At 35.2% G+C, this 16,693-nt stretch overlaps 1 protein-coding gene across 18 annotated transcripts in view; it reads left to right on the top strand.

The window, feature by feature from the left end:
* The window catches only part of PTPRD (protein tyrosine phosphatase receptor type D), a 339,335-nt gene that overhangs the window by 122,399 nt on the left and 200,243 nt on the right, over positions 1-16,693 (top strand). For all 18 annotated transcript variants that reach the window (XM_071732135.1, XM_071732139.1, XM_071732136.1 and 15 more), the window contains exons 3-4: positions 6,737-6,882; positions 10,960-11,101. In XM_071732135.1, the coding sequence (XP_071588236.1) occupies positions 6,737-6,882; positions 10,960-11,101 (288 nt within the window). The remainder of the gene's footprint in view (positions 1-6,736; positions 6,883-10,959; positions 11,102-16,693) is intronic.

The raw sequence follows: 16,693 nt of genomic DNA on the forward strand, positions 1-16,693 counted from the left end.
AATTTGCAGATTCACTATAAGTGCATATTAGACCATAAAGCAAAATAATTGCTTATAACAATTGTAAGTGATGTCACAAATTACAAATAATGAGTAAATTAGCGGTAAATGCTGCAAATGAGTGTGCTTTGAAAATTATTTTTAACAAATAAATAAACACAAAAGGCTTTTCTAAGTATTATGTATGTATATAATAGGTTTGGTTTGTATATTAACTGATAGAGGAATAATGGAAAGAAAAATAACTCATGAGGTGCTAGGAGGAGCCCTTGGCCTGTTGCTCTGAAATGTGCTGGACACATTGCAGCACACTTGGAAGTCATACAGAGATGAGCCAGGGGCTCCTAAGGTAATAGAAGCCATGGTAAAAACACCTGAGAAGCAGCTTAAAGGAATTCTCTACCCACTTCATCCAGTAAGTCAGCTGCATCAGGGGCCCAACTGAAGTATCCCTGTGCACACAGGATAGGGAATATTCCTGTTAGATTAGGGAGTTAGAGATGTGCACATGCTGACAGAGCTATGGTCTTAGTGGTGTCCAAGAAACACGGTGGGATAACTCCCATCACTGGAGTGTGAGTGTTGGAATGGAAGGACACAGGCTCTTTAGGAAGGACAGGTGGGGGGGGGCAGGGGGGCTGTGTTGTTCTCTACTTCAGTGGCCAGCTGGAGTGCATAAAGCTCCTCCTGGGAATAGATGAAGAGCTGACTGAGAGCTTATAGGTCATGGTTAAAGGGAGGGCAGGGAGAGAGGACATTGTGGTGGGGGTCTTCTACAGGCCATCTGGCCCCGAAGATAGAGTGGGTGTGGTCCTTTATAGACAGGAAGGAGTAGCCACACATTAACTAGCCCTGATCATCCTGAAGGACTTCAGTTATCTTCATATCTGATGGAGGGACAACGCAGCAGGGCATAAGCAGTCCAGGAGGTTCCTGGAATGTGTTGATGATAACTTTCTTCTACAAGTTCTAGAGGAGAGCCAATGAAGAGGGATGCTACGCTGGACCTTGTTCTCACCAAGAAAGAGGGGATAGTGGGGAATGTGAAGCTCAAGGGCAGGCTTGGCTGCAGTGATCATGAAATGGTGGAGTTGTAGATCCTTAGGAAAAGAGAGGAGGGCATACAGCAAACTTGCTATCCTGGACTTCAGAAGAGCAGACTTTGGCCTCTTTACAGACCTTCTTTGTAGAGTACCATGTAATAAAGCCCTAGGTGAAGGAGGATCCCAAGAAAACTGGTTAAGATTCAAGGTTATTTCCTCCAAGTTCAGGAGCTATCAATGCATCCCAGCAAAGAAGAAGTCAAAGACTCCAGAAGACCTGCATGGATGAAAAGGAAGCTTCTGGCAAATGCGAATGCATTTTGCAAATGCAAACTCGGTGCAAAACTCAATGCAAAAACTCAAATGCAAAAAGGAGGACTGCAATTGGTGCTAACAGGGATGGGCAGCCTGGGAGGAATACAGAGAAATTGTCTGAGCAGCCAGGGATCTGGTTAGGCCATGACAGAATTAAATCTGACCAGGGACATCGAGAGCATCAAGAAAAGCTTCTGTAGGTATGTGGGTAATAAAAAGAAGACTGGAGAAAATGTGGTCCCTTTTCAGAAGGAAATGGGAGACCTGGTTGCCCAGCACATAGGGAAGGCAGAGGTACTAAGTAGCTTCTTTGCCTCAGTCTTCAAGATGGGTTGCAAATACGTTGCTCTCAGTAGCTCTGGAAAGAAGGGGCCTGATCTGGTAATTTAAGAAACCTTTTGTCAGCCCTAAGAGTGCAGAGGAAAAGTATTACATCTCATAGCACAGTACAGCAGAATTAAAATAATAATACTGTAACATGATAAAATATGAATTAGTTAACTATTCAATACCTCAGAATTGTCCTTAAATTCACAAAAGACAATGTGGAAATGAAAAAGGGAAGAAAGACATGGCTTATGTTCATAGAAAACTATGGAAACATTCCAATCCAAATGAAGTTTTTAGTGTCATGTTACAGATACATTTTTTTTTTTTTTTTTGTGTCTCAATATTCGAAAAAGGACAGTGTCTTTCTGGATAGTAGTAAACTATCTTCTTTTACAGAAGTTCCTGTTCCCCCTAGGGGGACAGGTGGATGACTCATTAAAGAAGCAGCATAAATTTTATGGCTAAAGTCATTAAAAGAAAGTTCAATATATTTAAGGTGTACTACCAATAAATTCAATTTTCCATCTTATATTAGTGTGTAATTTGCTGTAGTTCAATAGTTGTCACTTGAGCTGCTCAGGAGTCCCAGTGTGAGGTGTGTAACATGTCAGCAGCAGCAGGATGGTAATGCTCAGACTGTTGATGTCAGATATTGTGGTACTCCCTGTAACTGCAAGTTATAGAAATCTGCTCTAATTTTTTCAGCTTGGCAAGGTATCAACTTTCAGCATCAGCACAAAATAACTCAGCAGACACTGGTAGATAAAAAAATCTGGAAAAAAACTTGTATTGTTTGCACTTATTAGCCAGTATTTCTGCAATTTTGGTTATGTGTTTGAGTTCAAGTCCAGAAACATGAGGTTCTCATTTTAACAGAATTTTACTATCATTACTTTATTTACACTTATGTCATTTTAATTGCAGATTTATTTAAATGTTACCAAGTAGTATTTCAAAAGTGCTGAAAGGCTGTGGTATCATAGTTGGTAACCTATTACATCTGATTTTTTGGCAGAAGGTTCCCATATAGATTGTTGCTGTGCTTAATGAAGTATGCTACAGAGAATTTTTGTTGGACTCTGCACTTCTGTTGTTAAGGGACATTGAAAATAGTTGTCAGTTCTCAATCAAAATTGCCCTGGTGTTAATAAGCACAACTGTGTGTGCAGTGTAATTGTGTTTGCTATCAGAGTGCCTAGCAGCTTAGGTCAGAATCAATGTCAAGAAACTGACAACATTAATTGTGGAAGTAATTTGTGTCAAACCTTAATTAACAGCCTTTATAAAGATAATGGCAACAAATACTACTTTTCCTTTTTTATTTTGTTGGGTTCTGTTTTCATATAGCCTAACTCTGTGATGGTCACTTTATACATAATGAATGAGCATGTTGATTGAATAATGAAAAGAATAATACCTATCTTTCTGCATGGCTGGCTGACTACTATCACTACAATCTAAGCATTTCTTGGCCTGAAATTAGTTTATTCTTACAACACCTATTAAACATGCAGACATTGTTATCCTTTTGCTGCAGCTGCTGTCTGAAGTAGAGAATTTAACTAGTTTGCCAAATTAATTTTTTGAATTTAAGATGACCTGCTGAATATAGGCATATTATGCATTAAAATGTCTGAAGTGTACACATCTTCCATAGTTTTCCTGTTTCAGTTAAGCTATCTATGTTCTAATAGTTATTTATCATCTCTGATACTGTATGGTATCTCAAAGATAAGTGTTTTATTTTCATGATTAGGCTCTGGAGAAGAGTCTCGGCAATGTTTTTTTACAGAATTTACTAAAGGAGAAGGAGACTTTAACTAGCCATATTCCTTATTTTTTTCAGTTAGATTATGGTCTAAATGAAAGACAAACATCATTATGGTTTCTTTTTGTGAAGCTTTTTAATTGATGTTGATAATATTGGTCTTTACATACAGTAATCTAATCTTCACATACAACCACAAAACCTTGCTTTTCTTGAAAAGTGTCTACAAATAGGGAGCTACATCGTTATGTAAGAGCTGTGCTTATCTTTTCCCTGTAGGTCTTCGTAGCAAGTATTGTTAGTTAACAAACAACAGCTTTACTAATTGTTGGTCCAGCAAAAATTCACTTAGAACTGAAAGAATTCTTTCCTGCTTCAGGTAGCTACTAAAGCCACATTAGGTAGTCAGCTTATTTTTGCAACTCCACTTTGTACATGCAGCTCCACAGATGCTTGTAAGCAATTTTTATAAGGAGATATAGTCCTTTACCAGGTTTAGCCCACTCTGATATGAAGAAATTATCAGAAACCTGGTTTTACCTCTCTCAGTGCATAAGTTTGGTGGAAAATAGTTTTATATATATTGCTATGTGCACTGTTTCATTAAGAGCTTTGCAGATTGCAGAATGTTGGAGATGCAGAGGATTTTTTTGTTGTTGTTCAGCAGTAATAGGAAAGTTAAATTTTCATAGGGTGTAAATTAAAGCAAGTTCTCTTGTGTTTACATGAACTGCACTAATTTAGAACTTGTCTCTGAGTGTCTGATAAGGAGGGAAGGGATTCCACTTTATCTGGGTTTTTTTATTTTGTTTTGTTTTCTGTGCCATTATTATAATTAGTACAATATATAGCTTATTAATAAAAGCATGCCAAACATAGGTGTCATGCTTACTGGCAGTGACATAAAACCTAATAGCAGAATGTGGTTGGTTATTGTAGTAGGTTGGTTAGGTTTTTTTGGTTTTTGGCAGAACTAATTTAATTTAGTTCAGCATGGTGTTTATTATATTTTTTGTTACACTTGTCTTGTTAGCAGTTTAAAACCCCCTCATTTCTCTTGTTCCCAAGATAGTTAAATGAAGTATTGTAGGAATGAATCCACAGAAAGGCACTTAAATTGAGTTACTTTCCCTCTTTGAACCTTATGATGCATGGCAAAATTGGCAAATTTTCCAAAAGAGAACTTGTCTCTAGGGAGGTAAGTTACTTTATTGATGTTGAAATTATCAGTTGGGCAGTATTTAATGTATGAGGAAGGCATAAATTTAGAATTTATAAGCTGCATAGTAGCTACTATATGTAGTTACTCTGGGCTGATGGACTTGCCCACACAGTGTTTTTCTTTTGTTGCTTAGAGGTTCAACAGTGAATTCACAAAATGTCAAGAAGAATAAAAAGAGAATGACAGCACATCATTTTTCACTTGGTGGCACACAATCACAACTTGTGCCACAGAATATCAGCGTATCAGATACCATCATGTCTCTTTTCATATCTGAGAGTTAATTTAATACATGTATAGAGAAGGATTCAAAGTTAGTAGTTTTGGTGAAACCCAGATGCTCTTAATCAGAATATATTTCTGTCTTTTCTGTGGTACAGGTCTGTGCGTTGAGAAAGGACTTTTAGTTTGATTACCCTCCGTGTGGTTTATTTGCCATGGATTTGGCTTTTTTTTTTGTTTGTTTTCTGACATGGCATGGTTTCCCATGGCAGCATTGGCGCACTATTTTGCTGTGCTAAGATTTGCTGTTGCATTTGGTTTCAGCAGGCAAAATTAGCACAGCAGGTACTTCAAGGGTCCTTGAGCATTTTAACAATTTGAGCAACACAAATTTTTCCTGATGCATCTCTTAAAGAAACAAGCATGAGGATTAGAAGGAACACCATATGTTTATCTCATTTTTTGGAAGTTATCTTTGGGAGTGGTATGTCACAGATTAGTTGGGGTTGAAAAAGATTTGATTTCATAAACTTAGGACAGTTTGCATACTTTCAGAGTTAATGTAGTATCATAATAATATTGTATTGAGTTAGGTTTATAATAATGACCAAATAATATTTTCTTGGCATTTTAAATGATTTCATAGTTTCTTCCAGTGTTACATACATGCATATTTGGAGTCTGATGGGTTTCTGACATTTAAATAAACATGCTGACAAGAACGATTTCTTTGGAAAGACGGGCTCAGCAGAATAAGGAGTTAGACATGAGAAGTGAAGAGCGGCAATTTAGAAATGAATAGTAAATTTCAGGTACGTAAGTGTCAGAACTAAGAAAGGAAAGTAAAGATGAATAAAAAGGTTGAGAACAGAAAGAAGCCAACTGCTGGAAGTTGAAGATGAGAGCAAAATTTAATTGCAACAGCTGCTATAGAGCAGCTGCTTAAAACAACAAAGTCTAAATAGCAAAGACCTGGATTTTTTTAACATTTATTGGCCCTAACTATTCATATCAGTCAAATCAGCTTATTAAACTGTATGTGATTTCTAAAAAAATTATCTGAAGGAGAACCATGCAAATATTTAGAGGAACTCTTCTATGTTTCTATACAGTTGTTAGACACATCTTGTAGATTTTTGCATTAGATCTTCAAGTCTTGTGTTGGCATAAATCTGAAATTTTTGATTCACAACAAAGCTGATAATTTTAATTATGTTCTAAGAGAAGTAGAAAGACACTAGTTTATTAAAATGCCCTTTTCTACTTTTAAAATGCTTTCTCTATTTCTCTCTCCTCTCCTGTTGTTTCAAGAGTTGGACAAAGTAGACTTTCTGACTAAGTAGAATAATCTGAGAGAGAACAGAAGCTGTATGTGAAACTGACCAAGCATAGATCTGTCTTCTGTTATAATCTTTTTCACATGGTCATTTACCTCCATCATGGCAATCTTACAAATTCTTTCTCCTAAAAGTCACTTTTTAATGGCTCAAAGGCAGGACTCTGTGGTAACATCAAATCTTTAATCATGATCTTATATCATTTGATTGATGAGCTCATTTTGCAACAGAAGAAAAACTGGATTTTTTAATGTACAGTGGTTATAAAAACAATGTGCAATCTTACTATCACATTTCTGTTTTAGTACAAATTTCACTAGTAAAATGTGTAAGTAGTTTCATGACTTTTCAGTTATTTTTTTAATGCTTTCTCTTGCAGTTAAATACTACCACTGGAGAACAACACACATCATTTTTTATTTTGAACTCTTGTCATGGTTAACTTTTTATGTTTACTACTTAGTTTAATTTTGGTTTGTTTTCTTGTTTTCTTTTTCAGCACCACCAAAGTTTACAAGAACTCCCGTTGACCAGACAGGGGTTTCTGGAGGAGTCGCCTCATTCATCTGTCAAGCCACAGGAGATCCTAGACCTAAAATTGTGTGGAACAAAAAGGGAAAGAAAGTCAGCAATCAGAGATTTGAGGTATTAGGTCCATTGTTCTGTTCCTCTGAAAAACGTTTAATTCAAACTTTGCTTCTAATCCAATATATTTGCTTTATTATCAGTGATTAAACAAAATATGTATGAATGTTATTGACAACTTAGTAGGAGCAGTCTTGTGAAGTTTTTGCAAACTGCTTATTCATAGCACTGTTAAAGAGAAAACTGCTACTGCTGTTTTCTAAATGAGCATGATACAACTTGGGAGCTTTCATGTACTTTTGTTCAGCTTGCTATCTTTTCCATGAAGGAGACAGGGGAAAATTAGTTGAGCAGTGATTGCTGTCTCCAGAGAACAAGCCACCTCCTTTGTGTGACAGACCTAGGCAGCTACTGCTTCTGCTGCCACAATTATTTACTACTGTTGCAGAGAAAGATGAAAGGAGTGTTCTCGCTCCTGCTGCTGAAGAGGAAATGTAAAACTCCTTTGCTTTTCATTCCTTTCTTAACAATAACCTAGGAAAATGTTTTAAGAGAAAGGCATTTCCTCTTTCTCCCCAACCTTCAATTAAAGGAAACAGTGAAGATAATCTGTTCAAAGGATACTTGGTTATTTGGGAGAAATAATACAACAAATATTGTTCCCTCTTGTAGTGGCAGGAACAATTAATATCAAATATGGATTGACCTTTAACATAAACAAAAACCTCAGAAAATGGAACAAGGCTTGTAGGATTGATACCAAAACTGTCACTAAGAATGCATGCATTTCATTCTTACATAAGAGACTTCTACATTATGAGAACAACTGTTTGGAAGATGACTAATTTAGACTAATACAGTCTAAAACAGCTGTGGTACATTTTATAAGCAAATTATCTATTAAAAGTTGACAGAATATTGAAGGATTATGTGTTAATTTTTAGTGGTATTTGGGAAAGTTGCCTACATTGGCTTTCAGGTTAGATTTACAATAGCAGAAAAGAATTGCCTTTCTTGTATATTTTTTTTATATTCCTTTTTTGCTTATTAAATATTTAAAAGCATTGGAGTTATTTCATTAACCAGTATAATTCTTAGCTTATATATCAACTACAATGTTAGAAACAGAAGCACAAATTTAAATGTGACCTCCTAGTGCCAAGAACTGTTGGCACTTTGCAGACCATATGCAGAACTCTGGCTAGAGGAACTTACATAGAAATTTGACCATAAACTACACAATTTATCCCCTTCTGGTCACAAACCTTTACCTGAGGTTAGTTGTAAACAGTGAAAGATGGTGCATGTACTTGTTTATTATGTTGATTTAGTTTAATTTTGCAATATGTAATGGTGTATTTGCTTCATATCTTGCTTTCTGTGTTCCTGTGTATCTGTATACCTGTTTTTAAGTAGAAAAAGCAAAAAATGAAGTTTTATTTCCATTAAAAATATTTTAATAGAACTATAAAAATAATTTAAAATATAAAATGCATTTAGTGGACTGTTGAACAAAGTATATAGTTAGATGGAATGTAATTGAAAGAAATTGAAAACTCTTAGCAAGTATTTTGTAATTGGTTTTATAACCAAGCAGAATTTTTATAAAATGTGCAGAGCACATAGTATTTTAAGAAGATATTCTGTCCTGTCCAAAGTAAGGCCAATTTTTGCCATACAATCTCGAAATAAGAATAGAGCAACATTATAACTGAGATTTAGAAAAGACATGAAATGCTTGAGAGACAGGAAACATCTGAAATAGTCAACTGCACCACTAAGAGAATAAGTAGTAGGGCTTCTTCTCCTGTTCTTTCGCATTAATGTTTTGTATATTACTCTTGAGTATGACTACATAGTAATACAAGATGCAAAAATGTTTTACTTTGTTGCCTGTCTTCATAGACGCCTAGCAAATACAGCTAGAAAAGACTTAGCTTTTAGACCTCACATGCTTTCCCAGGGATGCTGGGGATTACATTTTTCCCCTGCTGTGTTCCTTGCTGTGATTTTTTTTTTTTTTTTTTCCTCATGTTAAGCTGAACACTCTTTTGCTGGAACTTCATGTCCATACCAATTTTCTTACCTAGCAACAGGAGAACAAATAGATTATTCCCTCTCTCTTGACTAGAGCCTGTTTGTATATTTGAAGATTATTATTGTTGAATGTGGAATGTTCTTACCCACAGGCTAATTTTCACAACTGAATGAGGATAGTGGTGAGAGCTATATAGTGTTTCTGAAATCAAACGCTACAAGAGCTTGGTGGACTGCACTATTATTTTTCCATCTTTTATTTGTATTGGAAGTGTATACTATGAAAACATGTGCTCCAGGGGTATTGTGTTTTCCAGTGTTGCTTCAGTTAAAGTAATGTGAATTAGAAAAAATTTGCTTTAAATTAGTAGGAAATCTTTCTCAGAGGAACTTAAAAAGACAGAGAAAGAGAAAAAAAAAGTTTTAAAATTTGCATCATTCTACTCTGTGGCCTAGGGTTGGCTTTATTTAAAAAAACAGTGCTTTTTATGAAAAAAATGTCATTCAGTAGATGGGGGAGTGGGAGGAGTTAGCTGTCTGTGATATGAAGGAAAGAGGATAACTCATCACAGGCAAAGTAAATCCATTTTATAATACATATTTTGGAGACACCAGCTTAGTGTCTGCAATATTTGTCCAATCCAATATGCTTCAATTGTTTTAACTGCGCATCTAGCTAGGATTATTCAGCTTTCAGCTTTAAACAATAAGAGTTATACTTTTAAAATGCAACAATTGTGATTACTTGGGTACAGTGCTTTAATTTTTTATTGAAAAGTCATAAGTCTGTCTGCTTTAAGACTGTAAAAGTTTGTCCTAAAATCAAATGGAGATTTGTGTTGTCCTAGATTTTTTTTTAGGATAACGGTTTTATTTAAAGAGCATCTAAAATAATAGTCCTTGAGCTATTAAACGAATTTATTCTAAAAAAAAAAAAAAAAAGCCATTTTATCTTACTTCCACTAGACCTCTTCCACTGCTAGGAAACTGAATGGTTTCTACAACACAAATGGGAAGATAACCATAGTGGGCATATAACCATAGTTCCCAACCTTGTACTTCACTTGCCTCTTACTCCCAACAAGTGCAGACATCTAGTGGATTACTTGCATGTGAATTAGACAGAAACATATGCTAATAGGCATATATTCAGGTTTTTTTGTGCATGTATGTATAGATCACAACCAATTGTTAATCATGTTCTAAAAATAATAACACAGGCTGTCCAATTTTTATAAATGCCATTTACCTCATGGTGATGATATTACTGATATTTAAGAATATCTATTAAGTAAATATTATAATTAAATTATTAGGCATGCTTTTTCAATGCCTGAAGTGGCATTTTCAATGCTTTCATGCTTTTTCAATGCCTTCAGTACTCACCAATATCTGATATGATTCTTACTGAATCATACTGAATTAAGAGGGAATTTTCTTTTTCATATTAAAAATAATCTTTCTTGTATAAATATTTCAGTTAAAAAACTAAGCCTTAAAGTTTAACCTATTTTGTCTCTTAACTCTTGTCTCTTAACTACATTGTTGGATAAATACATTCTTTGGATTATACAAATAACTGAACTGAGGAGTCCTATCTTGTTCAGAAATAGCTGACCCTTTTTTACTTTGGAGCTAAATGAAGGAGTGAACTGCATTTTATGAGTAGAGTGGGAATATAGCCTGCAGCAATTAAAATGAATATAACTGGCATTTGAAGGTAGCGTACTCAAGATAAGAGAATGGAGAAAGATTGGTTTTGAACTTTAGGATAGAAGAGCATTAAATTGCAGGTTCCTTTTTATAGCTCTTGTTGGCTAGGATTTTGGGTTTGTCATTTATTTTTCACCCTATCTTTTCCTGGAACTACCTTAGAGCAGACATTAACTGTATAGCAATATATGTTGGAAAGCATTAGCACTTTTTCCCATTTGTGTGGAACATTTTCCCATCTGTGTGGAATTTGTCCCGGTAAATATATTTGAAAAACGAACCTGGCTTTGCTGACATGAATACCAGCAGGTTACTCCTCACGAACAGATTAACTGAAGGACAGGCATTTGTAACAACATCTGTGACAGCTTTGATTTCCTTCTATAGGTAATAGAGTTTGATGATGGATCTGGCTCAGTTCTACGAATACAACCACTGCGCACGCCACGAGATGAAGCTATTTATGAATGTGTGGCTTCTAATAGTGTTGGTGAAATAAGTGTGTCCACCAGACTCACTGTTTTACGTGGTAAGTTCTTTCTAAATGGAACTAATTTACTACAAAGCTGAAAATGCTATGTTTCTCACCCGGAAAGTTAAGTACAGTTCTTTTCAAATGAGTGTTACTATAGTCCTGATGCTGTGAAATACAGACTTTTTCACATAATGCTTGAGCACTGTGTTTCTGATTTTAAACCATAAAACAGTAATGCGAGTATGCAGGGTATGACAGATTAAAGTTCATAAGCAAGAAATAAGTGAAACAGGAGTGATATACACTGTACACAACAGGTTATTTTATCAATTATTGATCAAAAATCAATGCATGAATGCATTTGATTTATGTTTCAGTGCTTCAATTCATGACTGAACTTTGTGTGATCAGCTTTTACACAGAAATTTGCCCAATTAACAGTAACCTTGAAAAGCTGCATAAATGTTTTTTAGATGAGGTTAAGCTGCTGCAAGGTTTTCCTCCTGAGATAATACACAAGAAAAAAAGGGGAGGACTCCTTCAGTTCAAATATACATCACCTGAATTTTATTCTTACTTTGGCAAGAAGTTTTTGAAGACAGTATAGGAAAAAAACCCAACATTTTTTTCAGCTATCCTTTAGACTGAGGATATGAATGTGCTGCCGAAGTCTAGATAGTACTCAGAGAGTATATACTAGTAGTGAAATGACTTGAATGTTTCATTCTGTCACGTGGAGATGAATGGAAACTGGATTTGGAAACACTTAATGAAATACCACACTCTTCAGTTTACAGAGTTGCTGTTATGAATGAATATTACCATTTTGCATTATTAGATGGCATTGCCTGAATTGCAGAATTAACTGCTAGGGGCCTATTTATAGAAATTGAAGATGACTAGACAACTTTACGTAATTTAGTAGCAAATTTGTAAAATGTATAATTTAAATAATTTTTTTGAACCTTCTGTCCCACTAAATGTAGGGTGACAAGGAGGTGTATTTTTCTCCTATTTTATTCTGTTTTGATTTTAATTAACAACAACAGAAGATTCCCAAAGATCTATTTCTGTACGCCATGTACATACATTTTGGTTTCTTAGAGAAAGTTTTTATTTCTGATGCCTTGATTGTTCCTTCTGTTATCTTTTAAAAAATTCTTCCCAGACTAACTGATCAAAATAGGAAGATAGATGGTTAGGTTCTTGTTTAACAGCACCAGGAACCTATTCTTAACTCTGTAAGATGAGCTTTCTCACCGTTGAAAACGAACATAAGATGACATTTTCATACTGCATTGAGTTCTGAAAATTAAAAGGAGATGGGAAAAGGGAGGAGAAGAAGAAAAAAGAAAAAAAAAAAAGAGCCATAGTGGTTGAAAGAGATAGAAGAGTTGTCTGACTGTAAAATGTGGTCCCTTTCTTGTCCTGTTCAGTATTTAATGAATTTCTTGTAAGGTGTATGGTGGCTCTGCTGAATATTTCTTACTCAAATACCTCAGTGCTACTTTGAACAACATTAACATCAGATCCTGTTTTAAAAATCATGCATAATGGTAAGCATATAAAGTGCTTGATGGAGCAGAAAACTACATTATTAGTTATAAAGTAATAATTTAAAAAAATGTAAATTTAAAAAATTATTTTTAAATTAATTGTCTAATTAAACAAATAAAAAAGTAAAAAATTTGTGTTGTTTCCAGCCATAATACATATGGTTTTTGCAACTGATGGCACGTACTTTGGCCAGAAGAGATTTATGGATTTAATCTGAAACTGAGAACATATGAGAATTCATGAACATACTGAGCCCATTGATTTTGATGAATGGGTAACCTCAGTGAAAACAAGGAGCATGGAGGATTGTAAGGAAAATAAACCAAAGGACATTGTAAGGAAACTTTGGCAGGGTTAAAATTTTGAGGTGCCTAAAGTACAATGACTTGCTATATTGATTTCCAAGAAAAAGGATAGTTTAGGGAATTAGTCTGGAAAATGAGCAATTCTATTATAAGCTTCTATTTTACAAACTTATACAGATCTTTGACTTATACTCCGCAACAGTAGCCCTGTGGAAAACACTGTATCTGATTATACCTTTGTGTGAATGAGTGCTCCTGTGCCTCGCATAGCTTCTGCAGGAATAAATACATATCATACATGTGAACTGGAATTAACAGGCATAATCAAATCCAAAACAGTGAGTTGGATCTGTGGCCCATTTAGGATTTACTCATCGCTGGGTCATGTGCATGACTATGAATTCCAGAGGATGCACATGTAGCTTTCATATGTTTTTCAAATCCTTCCATAATGGTGCTTGTCAGAAATCCAACTTGACATTTTTGCCTCTTGCAAGAGGGCACCGTGGGGAGAAAGTCACAGTTACCAATCATTCACCCCACAAGAACTGCAACCCTAGTTTCGGACCTTGGTCAGAGCAGGATATTCTCAGGTGCTGAAATATCTTAATTTATTAATTTTTGTTTATTTGTTTGTTCCACTAAATCCAATTTAACTGCTACGAAACATCTGTGCAGCACAGAAAAGCAACATTTTTGCCAGTCTATCCATATTTTTAGAGCCAAACTTGTCAGTTTTTCTATCTGTGGCAGTATAGAGTTACAGTAGTTCTATTCAGTACAGGTTTTAACCTATTTCTTTAAGTTCTTACACTGTGACCAATCTGTAGTACTTGGGTCTCTGAGAACTATGAATATAAATGAAGTCTTTAGCTCTGGGTCTTGAAACTTCCCAGTGTGCGAAGGAAAAAGGGCGGAAAAGGCGGCTAGAGAGGGTAACGTTTCAAGGCCTTAGCAAAAGAAAGCAAAGCATTGGGCCTTTTTTACCAGAGTAAATGAGGAGATGTTCCAGGCTTAACTTTTAATTGTCAAGATGAACATTGTGACATTCTGAACCAACAGTGAATATATGAAATAAATTGAAACTGCTTTTGGTTTTCTGCATATAAAGAAGGCAGATGAATTACAGGAGATATTCACCTTCATGAAAATGCTGAATTTGATGAAGAAAAAGGCTTGTAAAGAGAAGTCTGGGAGTCTCTTTCCAGATAAGAAGAGTGCTGTTTATTTGGGAGCTGTTTGTTTTGAAAATTTATGCTGAGAACCATATGAATGGAACAGTGCTTGGATTCCTTAATTGTAAATTAGCAGTGTTCAATAGGCAGTGAAAGACAAATAAATGTGGGATTGTCCCATACTCTGCAAACATCAGAGCTGGAATATCTTTCATTGTCCATGCATTTCTTGTTAAAGCTACCTGTTTTGGAGTTTGGTTTTTTTGGTGTTTTTGGGGTTTTTTTTGTTTTTGTATTACATATGATAGATAGACATTTTTTCGTGGCTATAGAAAAAAGAGTTTTGACATCATATACAAATACATAAAAATTTTTTCAGGGACTGGGAAACGGGGTTTGTCCTTCTCAAAAAGAAATCAGCAACAATTCCTTGCCTTTATTTTTAAGGAATCATTTTACTTTTAAAAATAGTTTTATTATTATTAGCCTTTGAAAACATTCTGCCAAGTCTATAATGATCTCAGGCTTCAGCTGCTTCCTGAGAAGATGTATGATTGCAGCAAAGAAGAATGAGGTTTTAAGCAAGGATGGAGAAGGTCCAGTTGAGTAGTGTACCTAAGTACACTCTATTATCAGTGCTATTTGCTTTGTTTTCTTTGCTGTCTGGAAAGTAAAGAGAGAGACTACGGAGGGCACTTGTGCAGAAGGCAGTTTGTTTTCTCAGCCCACAATTTTCCCTGTTATTGTTGGTTGTTCTGTGCATTATAAAAATATTGACAGACAGCACTGGCGCTCTATAAAGGTGGAAGAATGAAAGTAAAATTTCTGTGGGAAGTTCCTGGGGCAATAATTCTTTTTTATGCTTTTTGGAAGCTGATTGATTTAATGTCAAACAGTCATTGCTGCATAAAATAAAAGCGAAATATTTACTCAACAATGTTTCCCTGTCCAGTGACACACAGAGACTGAGACTGAGATAATTGAGAGCGATGATTGTTATTAGACTCTCAGCAGTGAGAACACTTCCATGCTGTTTAAAAAAACAAACAAACAAACAAAAAAACCCCAAACAAAACAATCAAAAAACCAGCGATGGTGAATCCAAGGTGTTACATTTTTTTGTTTGTTGCTGCTAGCAATATATTAAATGAAAACAGAAGCTTATTTTTTTATTTTCACTGTACCCAGTAGTACTGAAATGAGAAGGAAATACTTTGAAGTAATCTGTCATCTGGGACAGCTATCTGTGAGGGCATGGAAATGAGACAAATGGAGTGGCACAGCTATAATGTTGGAAAATATGCTGTGGGACGTCTCTAGACGAATGGGAGGAAGGACTGTACATATTCTGACTATTAGCTGCACGGTAGGAAGAATTTGCAGTGTTCCAGCTGGTGCTATAGAAAGAATGTATACCAGTGTTTATCTGATTTAACTGTTTGAGTATAGTCACAGAGATTATTGCCAGGGGGCTGCTAGTAGGTCAAGCTTTTGGAAGCAGAATAAACAGAAACAGCAAAGCAAGAAAACACCTATGTAAGAATTTCACATGTTGGAAATACATTTATTTCAAACACATATTGCATGATAAGACTTTTGAAGAGCCAAAGAAGCATCTTTTCCCAAAACTTCCTGAGCTTTCAATGATCATGCGATATGTAGCAACTTGTGACCAGAATAAGCATGTTCATTACAGTCATATTATGCCTTTTTTTGAAGAGGAACACTGTTATTCCTGCTGTGCAAATGGCACTTTGCAGTTCATGTTGTAAAGTCTCTCCTGGGGAGCTGTGCAAGGAAGATTAAGGAGCAAAACACAGCTGCTTGACAGTCACACAAAAGGATTTAGTGAAATAGTGAGACAAAAGGAGGGGTAGCCAATACGACTTAAGCTTAAAAAAACCCACAAAACACCTCAGAGACCATTATAGAATGGCATGTACATTTCTTGGAATGGCTTACAAAGTAGTATAGAATTAGAAATATTTATCTGTAACGTTAGAAACTACTTTGAAATATTTTATTTGGGTATGTTTAGCAAATAAAACAGTTGCCTTCTATGCAGTATAATATGAAATATTATGATACTGATAAGGATATATAAGGATGTTAGCCACTAGGCAGAACAGGATACAAAAGAATAACTTGTTGAAATACATTGTCCGTTTCTTAGGACTGATGTCTATGTTACTGTGTGTTTTAAGTTCCTTTATAGTGTAAGACTCTCTGTGGTACTTAATGATAATGTTTTAGAAAATGCTGCACTTTATAAAATCCATAGCAATCAGTAAATGTGTAAGGGCCTATTATTGTACATGCCGCAGTGTGACTTTCTGCATCTAGGTAGATACATTTATAACTGATTTCAGTTATCTATTGTTCTTTAAAAAACTACTTTTGTAGTATCTTAAAACATATGAAACTTATTTAATAATTGCTATATATATTGTAAGAAGTTTCTTTCAAGTGCCTCTACTCGTGTTTTTTAAAACTAATACTTTTTTTATATTTCCATTTATGTGCCTTGATGAAAAAATGATCAGCTATATTTTTCTTCTCAATCAGTGAATGTTTCGATTACACTTTTTCTCTTTCCTTAGTTTTAACAG

This window comes from Heliangelus exortis, chromosome Z (assembly GCF_036169615.1).
Source record: "Heliangelus exortis chromosome Z, bHelExo1.hap1, whole genome shotgun sequence".
Taxonomy (NCBI): Eukaryota; Metazoa; Chordata; class Aves; order Apodiformes; family Trochilidae; genus Heliangelus; species Heliangelus exortis.